The following is a 15,992-nucleotide window of genomic DNA, read 5'->3' on the forward strand; positions in this document are numbered from 1 at the left end:
AACAGTCCAGCTCCAATTTCTCATCAGCAGTTCCAAAGGTCTACAGGCAAAAATAGGAAAGAAGTGGGATAAAGAAGCAGTAGGAAGTGTCACCAACAAGCAAGAAAGCTGGTGATGGGAAATTCACTCACCAAATCAAACACTCAGCAGTACCTCTCCTCAGTGACCCTTTAGAAGGGCTTGCTAAGAAGCTGCTGGGCCTGTCTCTAAGATGACTGCTCTGAAAACAGTCCCTGATACTTAACTCTCTTAATTAAACTGCCAGGGGCTAGATTTTCAAAGGAATCCCTAGGATGGGCTCTTTTTCACCAATATTGTACAGTTTATTCATATAAAATATTGCTACCCGGTTTTCTGCTCTGAGTAGGCTATAAATTCCTCAGAATAGTAGGTTCCTTCTATTTGAAGGCGGGGGTCCCAAGGGAGGCTTCCATTCCCTGATCTGGGTGTATTCATTTTGTAGAAACGCATGCAGATGAACATTTATGACTTAAACACTTTTCAGCACACAGGTCATATTTCAGTAAAAAGTTTACTTAAGAGAAAAAAGTTCGGCAAATCAATAATAGCCCTAAATAAAAATGGCTGACAAGTCTGATTTTTAAGTGATACCAAGAGCACAGTGGGAAGACTTTTTGTCAAAAGTCTGCTAGTAAAAGAGAATACAGGGTTCAGGATCATAAAAAGGGTCTCTTAGAAATGTGAACACCCTAGAGAGAGAAGAACAGGGGTAGAAATGGGCTGGCACATTTTATGGGATTTTTACAACTCTTTTTTAATATTTAAGGTAAGGGTAGGTATTCACAGCTATATGGTCTTGAAGAAAGAACTAATCCAGATTGCACAGAACCTACACTCCATCTCAAAAGCTGACACGTACTGGCAGAGGACTTTGGACAGGTCATGAAATCCAAGTCTGAATCTCTTATCTATAGCACAGGGGTAATTCTGTTTACAACAGAGTAGTTATGAAATGATGCATATGCAAAGGATTTGTGAAATAGAAATCATTTCATACAAAAGTAATATGATAATTAGTAAAAACTAGGCACTGGGATGGTATTTCTTCTGTAACATTATCCATGATATCAAGATTAAAACTCTTAAATGGCCCAATTAAGTGGTTTAACTCTAACAGAAGTATATCGTCAATCCAGCCCGCCCAGGGACACTCATTTTCACAGTGCAGTGGCTGTATGGTTAGTGTTGAGCATCACAATCTTTTTAAAATTTACAAGTGTCTGGGCTCACACCCAGAGATTCTGATTTAATTGGTCTGCAGAAGCTCCCACAAGTGTTATAAAAACCTTCTCCTCCTGCAACTCTAATAAGCACTCACAAATGAGAACCACTGTAATTAAGTCCAACATCAGCATCATAAAGGCAGGGTTTTTGTTGGGCTTTTTTGTCACACATTGCCTAGTACATAATAGTACTGAAAAAGTCTATTAGCTAAATAAAGAAAAAACAAAGAAGGATTAATAGCAACTTTTTATTGTGGGCTTCCTTTAAATGAATGCTAACCCAAACCTGTAGTACTCACATGTAAGCTTCAATGAGCGCTCAAAACGCACGCAGCCAAGACCAACCAAAATCTCAAGAGTGGGGCCAAGAACGGTTCTGAGAGATCCCCTGTCTACACAGAGGCGCAAGACTATGTTCCACTGCAAGATACCAAAGAACTGAGAGAAGAGCAGACAGAGAGAAGAACCTTACATTGTGGAGATTAGAGTCCATCCATTTACGGATCAGCTTCCTCAAAAGCCTCACATAACAGGAGGAATATTTCAGAGAGTATCTATTAATTCTGAATGAGTCAGAGAAATGAGAATTTAATTTCTCCTCTTACTGCAGTGATCTTACCCACAAAGCTCCACGGGGCAAGTCATATTCTATGAGATTAGTAATTTTCCTCTCTTCTTTCCAAAAAGGAATATTTTGCATATTTGAAATTAGAACGAAGTTTGAATCCAGGCCCTACCATTTCCCTTCTAAGCCTCATTTTTCGCAGCTATAAACTCATAGGGACAACAGTATCTACCTCAAAGGGTTGTTTCACGGATTCAATAAGGCAATTCATAAAAGTGCAATTCTTTTTAAAAAAAATTCTTAAAAGTACTTTATTCCATTTTCACATTTTTTTCCCCACTGCCTTTTTAGACACATCCACCCTGCACTCTCCCAAAGCCTCAAAATTGCTAGATATCTTATGCCTCTCCCCCAGGGAAAAAAAACTTACAGCTCTGATCATCAGACCCTTTGTACCACTGATTGTCATGAGATGTGTGCAGAAATGAGCCACCACCAACTACTACATTTCATCAAATCATCAATTTATAAAACATACCATCATTTTATGTACTACTATAAAGGAAATGTTGGCAATTAAACTATGATATACTACCCTTTGAAAGATGCATCCCAATGTCAAAATGAACAAACTGGGGAGGTGTACACCTTTGAAACAGTGGAACACAGAATATGCCAGGCACTGTGCACGTGATCCCCTAATTCCTGGTGTACAGAAAGGGAAGAAGAGTGTTCCCCTCTGCTGTGGTAACCACCAGATCGGGGAGGCGGGGGAGACAAAAAACGTATCTTGACCATGCAGAATGGTATTTATTATTACAGAGATGAAAACAAAACAAGTTTTCTAAAAGTTGGTCGGTGTTTTAACTTTTTATCTAGTCAGCAGTTAAAAGTTTTACACTGCAAAGTAGAGCATGTAGAATTCTTGTTTGAGGGAAGCTCAGATCTGAAGGGACTTTATTTACCTTGTGATCCATGGCCCCATGGTAACTCAATCTTCCAAGAAAATTAAGTATTTTTCAAACTTCAGTGTGGCATGCAAATCACCCGAAGGTCTTGGCAATATGCAGGTTTTGATTCAATAGATCTGGGGTGGAGTCTGAGATTCTGAACTGACAATAAATAATAAGCTCCCAGGCAGTGATAATGCTACTGACCCTTGGGCTTTGTGAAGCAAGATTTTGTAAGGTTTACAAAGCATTTTCATATACGGGGCACCTGGGTGGCTCAGATATTTGAGCATCTGCCTTTGGCTCAGGTCACGATCTCAGGGTCCTGGGATCGAGCCCCACATTGGGCTCCCTGCTCAGCGGTGAGTCTGCTTCTCCCTCTCCCTCTGTGATCCCTCCTGCTCTCATTCTCCCTCAAATAAATAAATAAAAATCTTGGGGGGAAAAAAAGGTATTGTCATATATATTACACATCCATATGAATTAGACTGTGGGTTTTTAATTGCTCCATTTCACAGATGAGAAAATTAAGGTTCAGTTGAAATTCAAACCCCTGACTTCTAAATGTATTACACTGCAGTTTTTAAACAAAATCAATTAAGTAGCACTGGTTACCTGAAACAAATGCAGTGAAGACTAGAAAAATCAGTTATCAAGTTTTGTGACCCAAATGAATTGCCAGGAGTGTGCGTGCCTCCTCCAGGTCAGAAGGCAGTCAATCTCTACATATAGTAGAAAGGCCTGCCAAAGATATTTTTTCCTAAAAATCTTTCCTCTGCAAGGTTAAGGTGATCTTCACCTAAAACTGAAGTTTAACCGGTCTTCTCATTTCCCGAGGCACCATAAACCAGAAGGTAGAAATTATGATCCACTCTTCTGACTGGCTAGACTTCGATGTATTTGAAGATCGGCTGGTATTCCAAAAGATAAACACCAGAGTCGTCCTTCGATGGTATATTTCAGTCAGTGGCCTCATAATACAGCAGTCACATGTGGTTTTGTGACCACTCTGAGCCATGCTTCGCTGAGGCAAGGAGGGGGAGGCTGTCTTATTCCAGGAATAAATAAAATAAAGGATACGAAAAGAAAATTTTAAAGACATGATGGACTCTGACTTAACTGGTATTCTGAGTTTTCCTATTATTCTGGAAACTGCCACCCTGAAGTTTTTGATTCATATGTAGAAAAGTACCAAAATTTTACAGTGGGTGCTAAGAACAAAATACTGCTCTAGGATTCTTATTGTCGGCTTGAAAGTAATCTCATCACAGAAGCCAAAAGTACTCAACTGAGTCCATTTGTACAATCAAAATGAACTTAAGAAAGCTCAGGAAAGCTAGACAAAGAGTTAAGCACCTTCATTCAAGCTTTAACCAAGAAACAACCTTACTGAAACTGGAAAATCGCCGTAGAATGAGATTACTTTAGTTCTAAATCACCTCTAACTGAAAAGTTATTAGTCAGAGTCTAGATTATCTGTTGTCAGTATCCAAGAACGGCCCCTTAAGTGCTTGCTTTGAGATCTATATATTCATTACACCATCACAGATGATGTTTTCAGCTCTTGGAATTAAAATGGAGCCTTTCCGTGGTTTACTGAAGGTACAGCCACCCAAAGTAAAAAGATCTGATCACTCTGACCCACAAAACACCAGCTGCTACTCTTAGAACAATTATCTACAAAGCAGCAGATCATGCTCTCTTCCCTGGCCTGTGAACTCAACACTTTCAATGACAGACTAGATTTTTTTTTTTTTTTAAAGGGGGTTCACCTTTTCCAAGAAGATGCATGCACACCATGACAACCAACAAATGATTCAGGTTTCCATGACCAGAGCTTTGGTCAAATGTCATCCTAACCAACAAGCAGAGCAAAGCCAGGCCATAAAGCTGATTAACAGTGGTTCACTGATCCTCAGGTCTCCACCCACCAAAAGATCGGATATGCAATGTGGTAGTCCGATGTCACTGACCAGTCCTCCTGGGTCGCCCTTTAGATGCAACTCAAGTCAAAATACACAAAATTTCATTATCCACAATCTGCCTTCTAAGAAGTTGGAACACAGATTTGGAGAAGTTGCATTTATCTTCATGCAAACCTCAGAAGCTCAGTAAATTATCTGATTACGAGAGTTCAATCGTCTGACCTCTTAATTTTCCGAGATCGTAAACTCCTCTGGTGACAATACTGTAAAAGAGCTAAAAATTACCAGTCTCCTAGGACAACTAAAGATGAAAGCCGCCTTTACAAAATCAAATACAAGACAATGAATGCAAAGATTATGCTCTGTCATAGATTAACTGCCGAAGGAAATGCTTAAAAGAGAGAAGCAGGCAAAAATAGTAATAATTCAGTCCCAGTGTTTTATCTTTCTCCTAATTCCAATTATTTTTCTGCCTGCTTAGAAACTTTACGGTAACTCAGGCATGTGCCTCCTGGCTAATACCCAAGGATCAGAAACTGGTCACACGCATAACAGAGAATTCGTGGCAAGGGTCATACAGGTTCCAGCTCACGAAACGACACCTTACCTACACATAATACCGACTTTTCTCCCACAGTAAATAACTACAAGTTACCCACAGAAATTAGCAGGCAGCACTTCCTCTGAGAAATCTGCGCTCATGAGATGAGGAAAGTGTGAGAACAGAAAAAGAGGTGAACCGGGGATATGGTGAAAGAAGAGGAGTAACACCATCCTTCCCGTGGGACAACAAGGAAATGATCATTTTACCCAAATCCATTCCTCAAATCCAAAGGGTAGATCTTACTGTTCCCAAGCAGTCTTTGGGAAGGTTCAAATAAAGAAGGCTTTTCCTACCTGATCACAAGCCACTAAACCTGACCTATGTCTTTGCAGCATCAAAAGACCCAGAAGCAATGAGGTCAGCTTTGGAATGATTAGTATTCAAGACTCAAGACAAAAAAGCCCCAGTTCAGTCCCTCAATCCTCCTAAGGGTCATTATAAAAATAAAAGATCCTCTTCTGGCTAAATTCCTCATACCAAATTTCTAGGTGTGAAGCTGGGAGAAATCCAAAACACCCTCTTAGAGAAGTTAATCTTTTCTGGTTTTCCTGTGCAATTAAAAGCTCCGCCACATGGCAAGTGTCGATGGCAGCCAAAGCATCATCTTTGGCATGCCTAGTTTGAAAGCAAACTCCACGTGGATTCTGGTTTCGTTAAACATCACCTGTTCTCCTCATGCCAACCAAGCAAACATTTATCTAACGTCCACTAACATATGAAGGAATTGTACTTGACACTTGAGGAAGCTGCACCAAGAATGAACTCCTGCTACTCTAAAGAAGTTTCAGGTGGAATGAGGAAAACAGGAACAAGCCTCTGACACCTAGCAACAGATACAGGACGATAAAAACACTGACAACAAATGATCTACGGTAATGTAAGATAGTTACGGAGGCAAATGATTAATACGATTTGGGGGAAAGAAGGCCTTTTATATAACTGCCAACAAAAAGGATTAGCTGACAAAGACTTCACAGAGAAAGGACTCTGAAAAGGTACAAAGCAAGCTGAGTCAGGAGGAAAGGAGGGAAGACAGATTCAGGCTGCCACCTCATGACCTTCCTGGCTACCACATGGAATACAAAACCAGGCACAGAACACAAAATAAGGAAGACTCAAACGGAAATGCATCATAAGCCTTCACATCTAGAGAGCTGATGACAAGAAAGAAGCAGTTTTGAGAAAGAAAGGTATCAAAGATGCTTGAGGAAGACTGTTTAAGACTTGGAAGGGAAGAGGCTATGGGCAGACAAGCTGCTTTGGCAACAACTGAGCATCACAGAGGTCAAATGGTGATGAATAAAAAAAAAATTGCAGATCTGGAATTAACAGAACTTTGAATTTCCTAAGAGGCAAGGTATAAGAGGCAAAGCTGTTCAAAGAGGGCCAAAGACCATTCCATAATTACACAAAGCGACACAAGAATGACCCTACATACCCAATCCATTTTAAGGATTACTGGGAACTGGCAAATCACTGCTCTCAGATCTATTCCCTACTGACACCCCAACTTCAGCTTTCTTATTTTAATTCCTTCTCTTTTTACTTTTGTTTTAAACTAAAAATGTCTTCTGATAGACCAATGAACTGAGAGCTAGATTTCAGTTCTACCTCACATTATTATCAATGTATCCCCCCCAAAACATCATGTCTTTGTTTTTTAAAAGTTATTTGCATCTCCTACTGTGTTTGCTGGCATCTAACTGCAATAAAAGTGTTTTAAAATACACTATAATTAGTGCTGTGAATATCTAAGGAAACTAAACAGGCATGTTTTGCTTTAGAGGGGGGTAAAAAAAGAGAGATATAGGAACAAGTTCCTCAAGCCAACTTACAAATCCTCCTTTTCTTAGACAGGAATCGCCCGGGGATGAGCTCAACACATACTCCACCATGCTAACGCCTAGTCCCCCACTCTCCGACCGTGGGGACAGTACAGAATTGACCTCACTGTTCACATGGAAACTCTGACCAGGTCTTCTCTGCACCATGATTGGCTGGGAAACTGAATGATCTACAAAAAAGATACACAAGCATGATACAGTGCAGCCAGAGGCTCAAACAAATTACGAGTGATGTCTCATGGATAAACCAATGACTAGGAATCAGGAAGCCTGCCATGGTCAGGTGAGCCAAAACCTCCTACTATGTTTTGCCCTGAGTGTAAAATTCTACATAAACTAAGGAAAACGGAACACACTCCTCATATATCCAGACAGCAGAGCAATACAGCAGTTCACATAACTGGTTTATCTAGCTATAGTGGATAAACTGTTTACCCCTTTCAAGTAGCAGAATTTCTTTTTAATATATTTTATTAGTAATATTACTAAAACAAAACGTGATTTTACGGCCCTTTTTAAAACCAACAACATAATTTGATATTTTCTGATGACTCACTGTCATCTGAGGTTCCATTTTTACATTGCGCTGTAACACAGCACATCAGCTTCCGGGTTTCCGGTCTCCTTCCTCCCTAGCCTCTGTTCTTTCTTTCTGCTGTCAGTGTGTGCCTCTACAGGTTCTCCCCACCCCTCTTCAGGGGTAGTCTGTCAGAAGAGCATCCGGGCCCAGTGACTTGATTTGGCCCCAACCACATTTACAAATAGATCATCCCATACACAGTACACAGGGGAGCAAGGGGAGGAAAAAGAAACATGAACTTCAAATGGCAGGCATGGATTTTCTAATTCCAAGTATGCTGACAGCAGTACAGAACAAGAAGTTATAGCTGAAATTATGGTCATTTCAAATAAGACCACTCCCCTGTGGCTAACACTTCAATAAAATATTGAAGATTTGACTTTGTGTTAATTATGTTTTAATAAATTACATCATATAAGCTCCTTCATGGCAATTATACTACAGGACAGGACATTGCTTGACATGCTTATGTCACTGATGTGAAATTCATGACTTGCCGACTGCTGAGGAAAGGAGCTCTAAGACAGGCATAAATCACAGTACAGATGCTAGATCTAGATTACCTGATGTTCCCCAGGCACTGTCTCGCCATTGATCACCCAGGAATATTCCTTTTGGTCCATCTTTGCTGGATTCATCTGTTTCCCAAAACTTTTTACCTGGCAAGAGCTGCTGCAAATTAAAAATAATAGACGCTTTTAAAGAATTCATAAAGGATGAAAGTACAGCAGTCAACACTTTCTTTTAGACAAGGGTACTGCAGATGCTCACGTGCCCTGAAGGTCTTTAATCACGGTGTTCTGACACACGGACTGTGGTCAGAGCACTACTGTATATTTGGTAAAAGTCACAGAGAGGCCTAAGGCAAGGAGGGGCCACAGATCAACCCACCACAATAGAGGCTCAGCTTAAATATCTAGAATCATTCACTTAATCTATGCCAAGATTTTTAAGGGGGTTGGGGGGAAAGGGAGTAATATTAGACCCATTAGCTAAATGCTTGCTAAGAAGACTCCTTTTGAAAAAGAAAGTACCTACAACTACTAAAACACTACTTCTGCCTTCATGTGTACAAACTAGCCATACAAAGTTACTCAGGCTGGGGCATGAACTCAGACCCCAGCTATGGAATGCTAGAGGCAAAACTCACCTCCTTCAAACACAGAGATTGTGTTCACCAAAAACATGTTCATTACCAGAGGGAAAAAACAAACAGAAAGCTTCCTAACCACAACATTAACCTATTCCAAGATTTTGGAAAGACAGAAGAGCTATTTCCCCATTACTGGAAGGGAATAAAATCTCCTAACCTCAATTTATTTTAACAAAACTTAGTAATACCATTAAAGTGACTTCATAAAACATTCCATGCTTCATAGAAATGTACATACCACTGGCCCCAAACCAATATGAGAACCTTAAACGAGCTATGACCAAAGAAACGCAAAGTACCCTTCAAGTAAAACCCAGTACAGTGTGCACAAAAGACCAAAGCATTAGTGACCAGGGTTACAAAATGAAATTCCACTAGACTTCCATCATTCTTCATTCCAGTCATCAGCTTTACTCACCAAAATGTCCCCCTTATTACTTCTAAGTATGTTTTCATTTCAGCTACTACTAGTCAGACAAGAAATTCAGAACTTTGAAACCATACTTAGTAACTGCTTTTGAGCATAAGAGAAGGCACCGGGAGAGCTGAATTTCTCAGAGGAATGGAATCAAAAACCAGAAAACAAAGCATTTTCTCTCCTCCTTGACAATAAAGGTTTACCTTTCCAATTTATACCCCAATGATAAGGGGGGAATAACTCAACTATGCCCTCACTAAAATCAAATCTTGGCTTTCCAAATCTGAATTGTGGGTTTCTCAGCATAATTTCAATCTAGCTCTATAAATCTGTCTGGTAGGCCTGGGTTACAACCTGCTCAAAGCAGTGTCCCACACACTTTTCTCTTCAGCCCCTAATTTGTTATTTTCTAATCCAATAAGATCATGACGAAAGACACATTCTGATCTGACGTTTAGTAACACAGGTTTACTTGAAGATGAGCAGTTATAAGCAGTCAATTCCCAGTGTGCCTCTTGGATTCATTCTCTGAGGAAAACAAGGACAGAGCTGATCTGTTCACTTGAGGGGATGAGGGCCAGGGATAGGGAGAAAGGTGGGAGCGAAGGAGAGCTAAGCAGTGGGGTCAGAAAGTGAAAGCCTAGACAACTTTGATGTGTCCTATGACAAACTGCTGAACTGCCCTGAGCCTCATTCTCTCTGTATTGATGAAGGAAATAATTTTCAGTTTGTGATGATTAGAGATATTGTTAATGAGTGCCTAGCACGATGCCCACCACATGGTAGGTTCTCAATAAATGTATTCAGTGGCATCACACCAAGGCAAAATAGCTGTAAATCACAGAAGGGACACTGAAAATTAATATGAATTACTCAAGCACCATTAAAGAATTCTTGTTTTTAAACTTCTTTTTCTTCTTTTAGTCTCAAAAATGCCCTCTCGCAAGGTTACGAATATTTCCCTATTAGTTTTATCTTTTCTAACTAAAATTTTGGGTTTTCTCCCATATTTTGTAGAAAGTGTGAATAAACAGGACAAGCTTCTCCTTTGTGTATAAGAAAGAATGTCGGCAGAAGAGACACCTCACTTGTTGGTGAATTTTCATATAATAATGGATGTTCTCCATATAATAATGGAAGAAGAGCAAAGGAGATCAAAGTATATTTAATATGGCGCTCATCCCTCTCTACACAAATTTGAAAATGTTTACTGGAAGCTCAAGGAAAAACTTCTTCAAGTACCGGCCTCCATATGCAAATACAGTCTGTCAATAATTACAGTCTGTCTGTAATTTGTCAAACTGCTTACTGACTGAAAGCAGCAGCCCTTGAACTCCAGGCTTCAAAAATGATTTCTAGAATCCTGTCATCTTTCACTGTAGTTTGCCAGGCTGTCATAACATGCAAAGCCAGCCAGGTGAACATGTAAGCAAGTCTGGTTCTGGGCCAAATTCTCTCAAGAGGAAACAACAGCACAACAAACATGTAGAAACATGCTAACAAGTGAAGATTCTACTTCAAAGTCGTAACTGATGCAACAACTCTCAAAGGAATACACACCAAAACCCCAAGACTCTAGTCAGATACTAAAAGGCAAACCTATCTCCCACTATTAACCATCAATATAAATGTAAATCCTACACAGAGGCTAGAAGCAGCCCCCAAAGTACCGGAACTCCACATGCTTTGGCAAAGTAGTAACGAGGCAGTCAATTAACTATTATCAATGAAAACAGCTTGGACTGAAGGGGCAAGTGTGTAAGAGATAAAGAAAAAGGAGATGGGAGGAAGGTACTAGCATGCCAATTCTGGGAAGGAGAAAGGTGGAACCTATGGGTTGCAAGAGTGCTCTGCGAATGGGAAGAAAACTTAAATACTGACCCGAGGGACGTAGGCAAAGACAGAAGCAAACTTAGCAAAGCTCTTCCAACTCTCTGGATCTTTCACAGAACGCAGCATTTCTCACCTTCCTGTAAAACATACCCATCTCCACCCCTCACCTGTGTGGTAAGCAGCATCAGAAAGGACTCCTGCCTCCTGGTCCTCATGCCCTTATGTAAAATCCCCTTCCCCTTACTGTGAGCTGGACCTCATGACTTGCTCCTAAGGAATAACACGTGGCAGGAGTGATGGCATGTCATTTTCAAGATTACCTTACAAAAAACTGACTACCTGTCTTGTTTCTCTTGCCCTCTTACTCGCATCTCTCTTGCCCTCTTGCCTGCTCACTTTGATGAAGCTCACAGCTATGTTGTGACCTGCCCTACAGAGAGACTCACATGGCAAAAAACCAAGAGAGGTCATGGGACGTCAATTCATTAGGAACTGAGGCCCTCTGTCCAACAACCTGAGAGGAACTTAATCCTGACATCAACCTTGTGAGTGAGCTGGGAAGCAGACCCTTCCTCAGTTGAACTCTGAAATGACTGCAGGCCCAGATGGAATCCTGAGTGCAGCACGTGAGGGACCCTGAAACAAAGGATCTTTTGAAGCCAGGACTGGGTTTCCAACCTACAGAAACTCTGAGGTGTAAACATAACAACTCTGTTGTTTTAAGCCACTGAATTTTGAGGTGATCTGCTTGGTAGCAACAGAAACTAATACAGTTGTGACTATATTTGAATAGGACTGTTTTGATAGTCTACACACTTGTTTACAAGTTTGTTTTTAAGAAGCATGTCTCGTTCCACTTCGAATATCTAAAATCCAAGTGCTTTTAAATTTGGAAAAAACTACATGTTTTCTATTTCATGTTCTCCCCTACTTTGTCTTATAGCCCTTCTGTATTAAAAAATGTGTAAACTTCTGCAAAATTAGATCGGCTTAGACACATTAAGCTTACCAAGAACTAGTAGCAATCACACAGTCAACTAAAATAAAGACATTAACTGCTCAAATCTGATCAGAGTAAAAGAAGCTATAATCTATTGAATTATAAAATAAAACCAAGTGATGATGATATCCAACTGCCACTTCAAATTCGACAGCAACCCTCTGCAAGTAGAGGTCACATCTCGGCAGTACTGGTTGAAACATGCTGGTTCAGCACTGGGAGTTGCCAAACCTTCACTCAAGCCGCACCTAAATCCAATCACCAAAAATTTAAATCCAACTATTGTATGAAAAGACGGTTCTTGCTTACTCCATCAAGAACTTAGAAATAAAAATCATTCTTTGACAGGACAAAAAAGAACAGTTCACAGCAGAGGTTTACAAAATTTAAAGAAAGATTAGGCAATAAGAGGATTGAAAGATTTGATAATTTCAAAGGAAGATAAATGAATTAGGAATGGGTCCAACAAAAGCTGAAGAGACCCAGGAGTCAGATGTAGGTAGTAAGTATGACCCAGTTGGCATATTTAAGGAAAGGGCATATGATGCACAAACAAGTCTATCCTTATAAAAGCAATTAATGCATCAAGCCAGATAGCAGCTTGATTACATTAGCCACTAAAAACATACTAGTAACTTCCCTGGCTCAGACTCTGCTTAGCAAGCAAACTTCTTATGAGAACTTGGCTTCCTCCCGTAGCCAAGCATACTGATCACTGAACACAATTACTCTGTCCACTTGAGAGTTATTACTTCTCCTTATAAATTAGTAAACTGCATTTTGGTTTTCATACAGAAGTCTCTTGTGGTTCTCGTTAGTGTAGGTCAATCCCATAATCTAACTACCTGTGAATTAGTGATGGAAATCCTTTTCAAGACCTATAAACTGAGAACGGACTTGGGAAGTCCCAGCATCCTCCCCAGCCATACAACAGACCTTGTACTCTTTTCTGTCTTGTCCCATTAAATGGGATTCCTAGTTGCCCCAAACCCCCAATAGTGTCAGTTCTCAAATCCTTGGGGAAAAAAACCACACACTGTTTATCCCAGCTTGAACCACTGGTTTATAAAAGAAAAAGACTTATAGAAAGTAAAGAAATCAGTAAGCTTATTCATGAGGCTTCTGGAGAATGAGAGAGAAATCAAGCACTAGTTTACAAGCAATGTCAGCCACTTGAAAAACCTCTAAATTTTGTTTGGAAACACCTTTTCTCTTTTATCATCTAACAAAAGAGACAACACCCAAAGCCGCACTTGCACAGTCAATTACAACATTAGCTCCCACTAAGAACCCTTTAAATAGACGTGGAGACAATAAAGGGCTTCTTATTTTAAGAAATAATATAGTAGTAAAACACACGCCAGTGCTCTGAAATCATTTTTTAAAAAACCAACCTGGTTTTAAATCCCAACTCAGAATTTAACCCCTCTCGGCCTCAGTTTTCTCACCTATAAAATGAACTATAGTGAACATTAAATGAGATCTGCGTAAAAAAGCAGTACAATGCTGAGTTCTGAGCAACCACTCAAAAAAACAGCTGCTACTATGATTTAAGAACACTACTAAATGGCTAGTCAATGAAATGCTCCTAGGTACTCAGCGAGCAGATGTGAGCACAGCATCACCCAGCCCACTTCAGTGTAAATCCCATAAAATTAAGAGCCCTAACAAAAGAGCCATGATTACAGCTTTGCAGAAACAAAGAGGCAAGATGATTATTAAGGAATGCTGTCTGACCACACCGTCACTAATATTTGCACAGGAAAGTATCAGTGAGGTTTCCTGATGGTCTCAACACTAAATGCACACTCCAACAAGTACTCTGTACCCAAGAGGAGCAAAATATCTGGTAAAGGCTTACACACTCAACACAGGCTGCACAGAGCTATCTCTCAGAGCAGAAATTAGGCTTCTTAAGGAGTACTATTCACAAGGATGCATGCCACAGCCCTGCAGGCATGATCAGGTTTGATCATGTTACCTGGCAATGCAAACTTCCAACAAAAGCTTAGCTTCATCACGGATTGTAACCAATGCAGGAGTCAAATACCTGGTATTTTAACCAGGTGGTAAGATACAGCCCCCTCCCAAATTTTTTAATCTCTTAGTACATACATATTCTCATTACATTCTCATTGCATTAAAAGAATTGACATCAACTCAAAGAAAGGACCACTCAGAACTGACTGAAATAAAGAAGTATAGTTGGTAACCACTGACAGTCACATGTTCTAGGCAGAGTTCTGATGTGTGACAATTGTATAATTTTCAGAAATCCCTTCTCAGAAGCTTATTGCCCTAGAGACTGACCTAGCCCCACCCCCCCAAGCCATAAAAGGTTGTTGCGATATCAAGTGAGACAGTACATAAAGTGCTTTCACAAATATATTAACTACACTCCTAAGTCATTTAAAAAGCTTTAACAAGAAACAGTTTAAATATAAAAGTATACATCAATATACTTTGCAAGACTTTTTTTTTTAAAAGTACCCCCATTCACTGTTAGGACAATTCTTTGGGAAAGGGTTTAGAAAATAAATACATCAAGAGTCACACTCGTTCCTGAGAATTTATCTCAACAACAGCAAAATGACAATTCAAAAGTAAAAAAGAACCCCTACTTTCAAAGTCTAAGAGCAAAAATGTTGGGAGCAAGCTAAGTGTTCACCGAGGTAGTAGTAGTGGTACAACAATGGAAGCTCACCCAAAACAGCCATAATGACCATATGTAATGTTTACAAAAAAACACTAACTTTTAAAAGTAAAATACAAAATTGCATGTGTAAAGACTACTACTCCTTCTGCACCCTTCCCTTTTGGATCAAGACCGTAAAGAAAAATAAAAACTGAAATAGGTGCTTATTGGTGTGGTGGGATTATGAACAACTTGTTACAAATATAATATACTTTTATGATTTAGAACTGATTTTCTAATAAATAAAAATTGAGATTATAGTGGTATGGAATTCACTACAAATAAGGCATTTTTTCTTAAGCAGACACACTTCACTTAAACCTAATTTCACAGTAACAATTTTAAGGAGAGAGCTCACCGTATGTTTCAAATATTTCTCAGCAAGCAGATAATAACATCTAATCCACTCTAAAAACTGTAGCTTACATAAGGAATGTTGAATGTGTTCAATGGTTTAATCACAAGCCAGTTATTTTTTTAATTAAAAATAAGTATAGGGGCGCCTGGGTGGCTCAGTTGGTTAAGCGTCTGCCTTCGGCTCAGGGATGGAGCCCCGTACCAGGCTCCTGGCTCAGTAGGGAGAGTCTGTTTCTCCCTCTCCCCCTGCTCCTCCGCACCACCCCACCCAACCGCTCGTGCTCTCTAATAAATAAAGAAAATCTTAAAAAAATAAATAAATATAAAGGTGGTGTTTTAATTTTCATTTTCTCTTTCAGTTTAAGAAATAAGATCTTCTCAATTCACACTTCCTGTTTATATCTCTATTAATTGGGGAACAGCCCTACATTCTTTTTAATCAGTTAGGCAATACTTATATGTAAAGATTATTTTTATTTTTTTTTAAAGATTTTATTTATTTATTTGACAGAGAGAGACAGCCAGCGAGAGAGGGAACACAAGCAGGGGGAGTGGGAGAGGAAGAAGCAGGCTCATAGCGGAAGAGCCTGATGTGGGGCTCGATCCCAGAACACGGGATCACGCCCTGAGCCGAAGGCAGACGCTTAACGACTGCACCACCCAGGCGCCCCAAGATTATTTTTAAAAGTTAAAACACTTTTACTCTGCTTCACTTCGTTCAAACTACAAACACACACACACACAAACTGTCTAAGAATCAATATTTGATATAATTTTTTCACATTTTTCTACCAGGCAAATACAGAACCTGGCACCTAGTAGCT

At 39.8% G+C, this 15,992-nt stretch overlaps 1 protein-coding gene across 16 annotated transcripts in view; it reads right to left on the bottom strand.

The window, feature by feature from the left end:
- PUM1 (pumilio RNA binding family member 1) overlaps positions 1 to 15,992 on the bottom strand; it is a 128,222-nt gene that overhangs the window by 61,900 nt on the left and 50,330 nt on the right. For 13 of the 16 annotated variants that reach the window (XM_034648171.1, XM_034648165.1, XM_034648155.1 and 10 more), the window contains exons 4-5: positions 8,276 to 8,384; positions 7,124 to 7,302 (exon numbers count right to left, since the gene is read on the bottom strand). The exons of 2 other annotated variants lie outside the window; for them this stretch is intronic. In XM_034648171.1, the coding sequence (XP_034504062.1) occupies positions 7,124 to 7,302; positions 8,276 to 8,384 (288 nt within the window). The remainder of the gene's footprint in view (positions 1 to 7,123; positions 7,303 to 8,275; positions 8,385 to 15,992) is intronic. One more of the 16 variants, XM_019804584.2, reaches the window with a different exon arrangement.

Source organism: Ailuropoda melanoleuca, chromosome 2, assembly GCF_002007445.2.
Source record: "Ailuropoda melanoleuca isolate Jingjing chromosome 2, ASM200744v2, whole genome shotgun sequence".
Taxonomy (NCBI): Eukaryota; Metazoa; Chordata; class Mammalia; order Carnivora; family Ursidae; genus Ailuropoda; species Ailuropoda melanoleuca.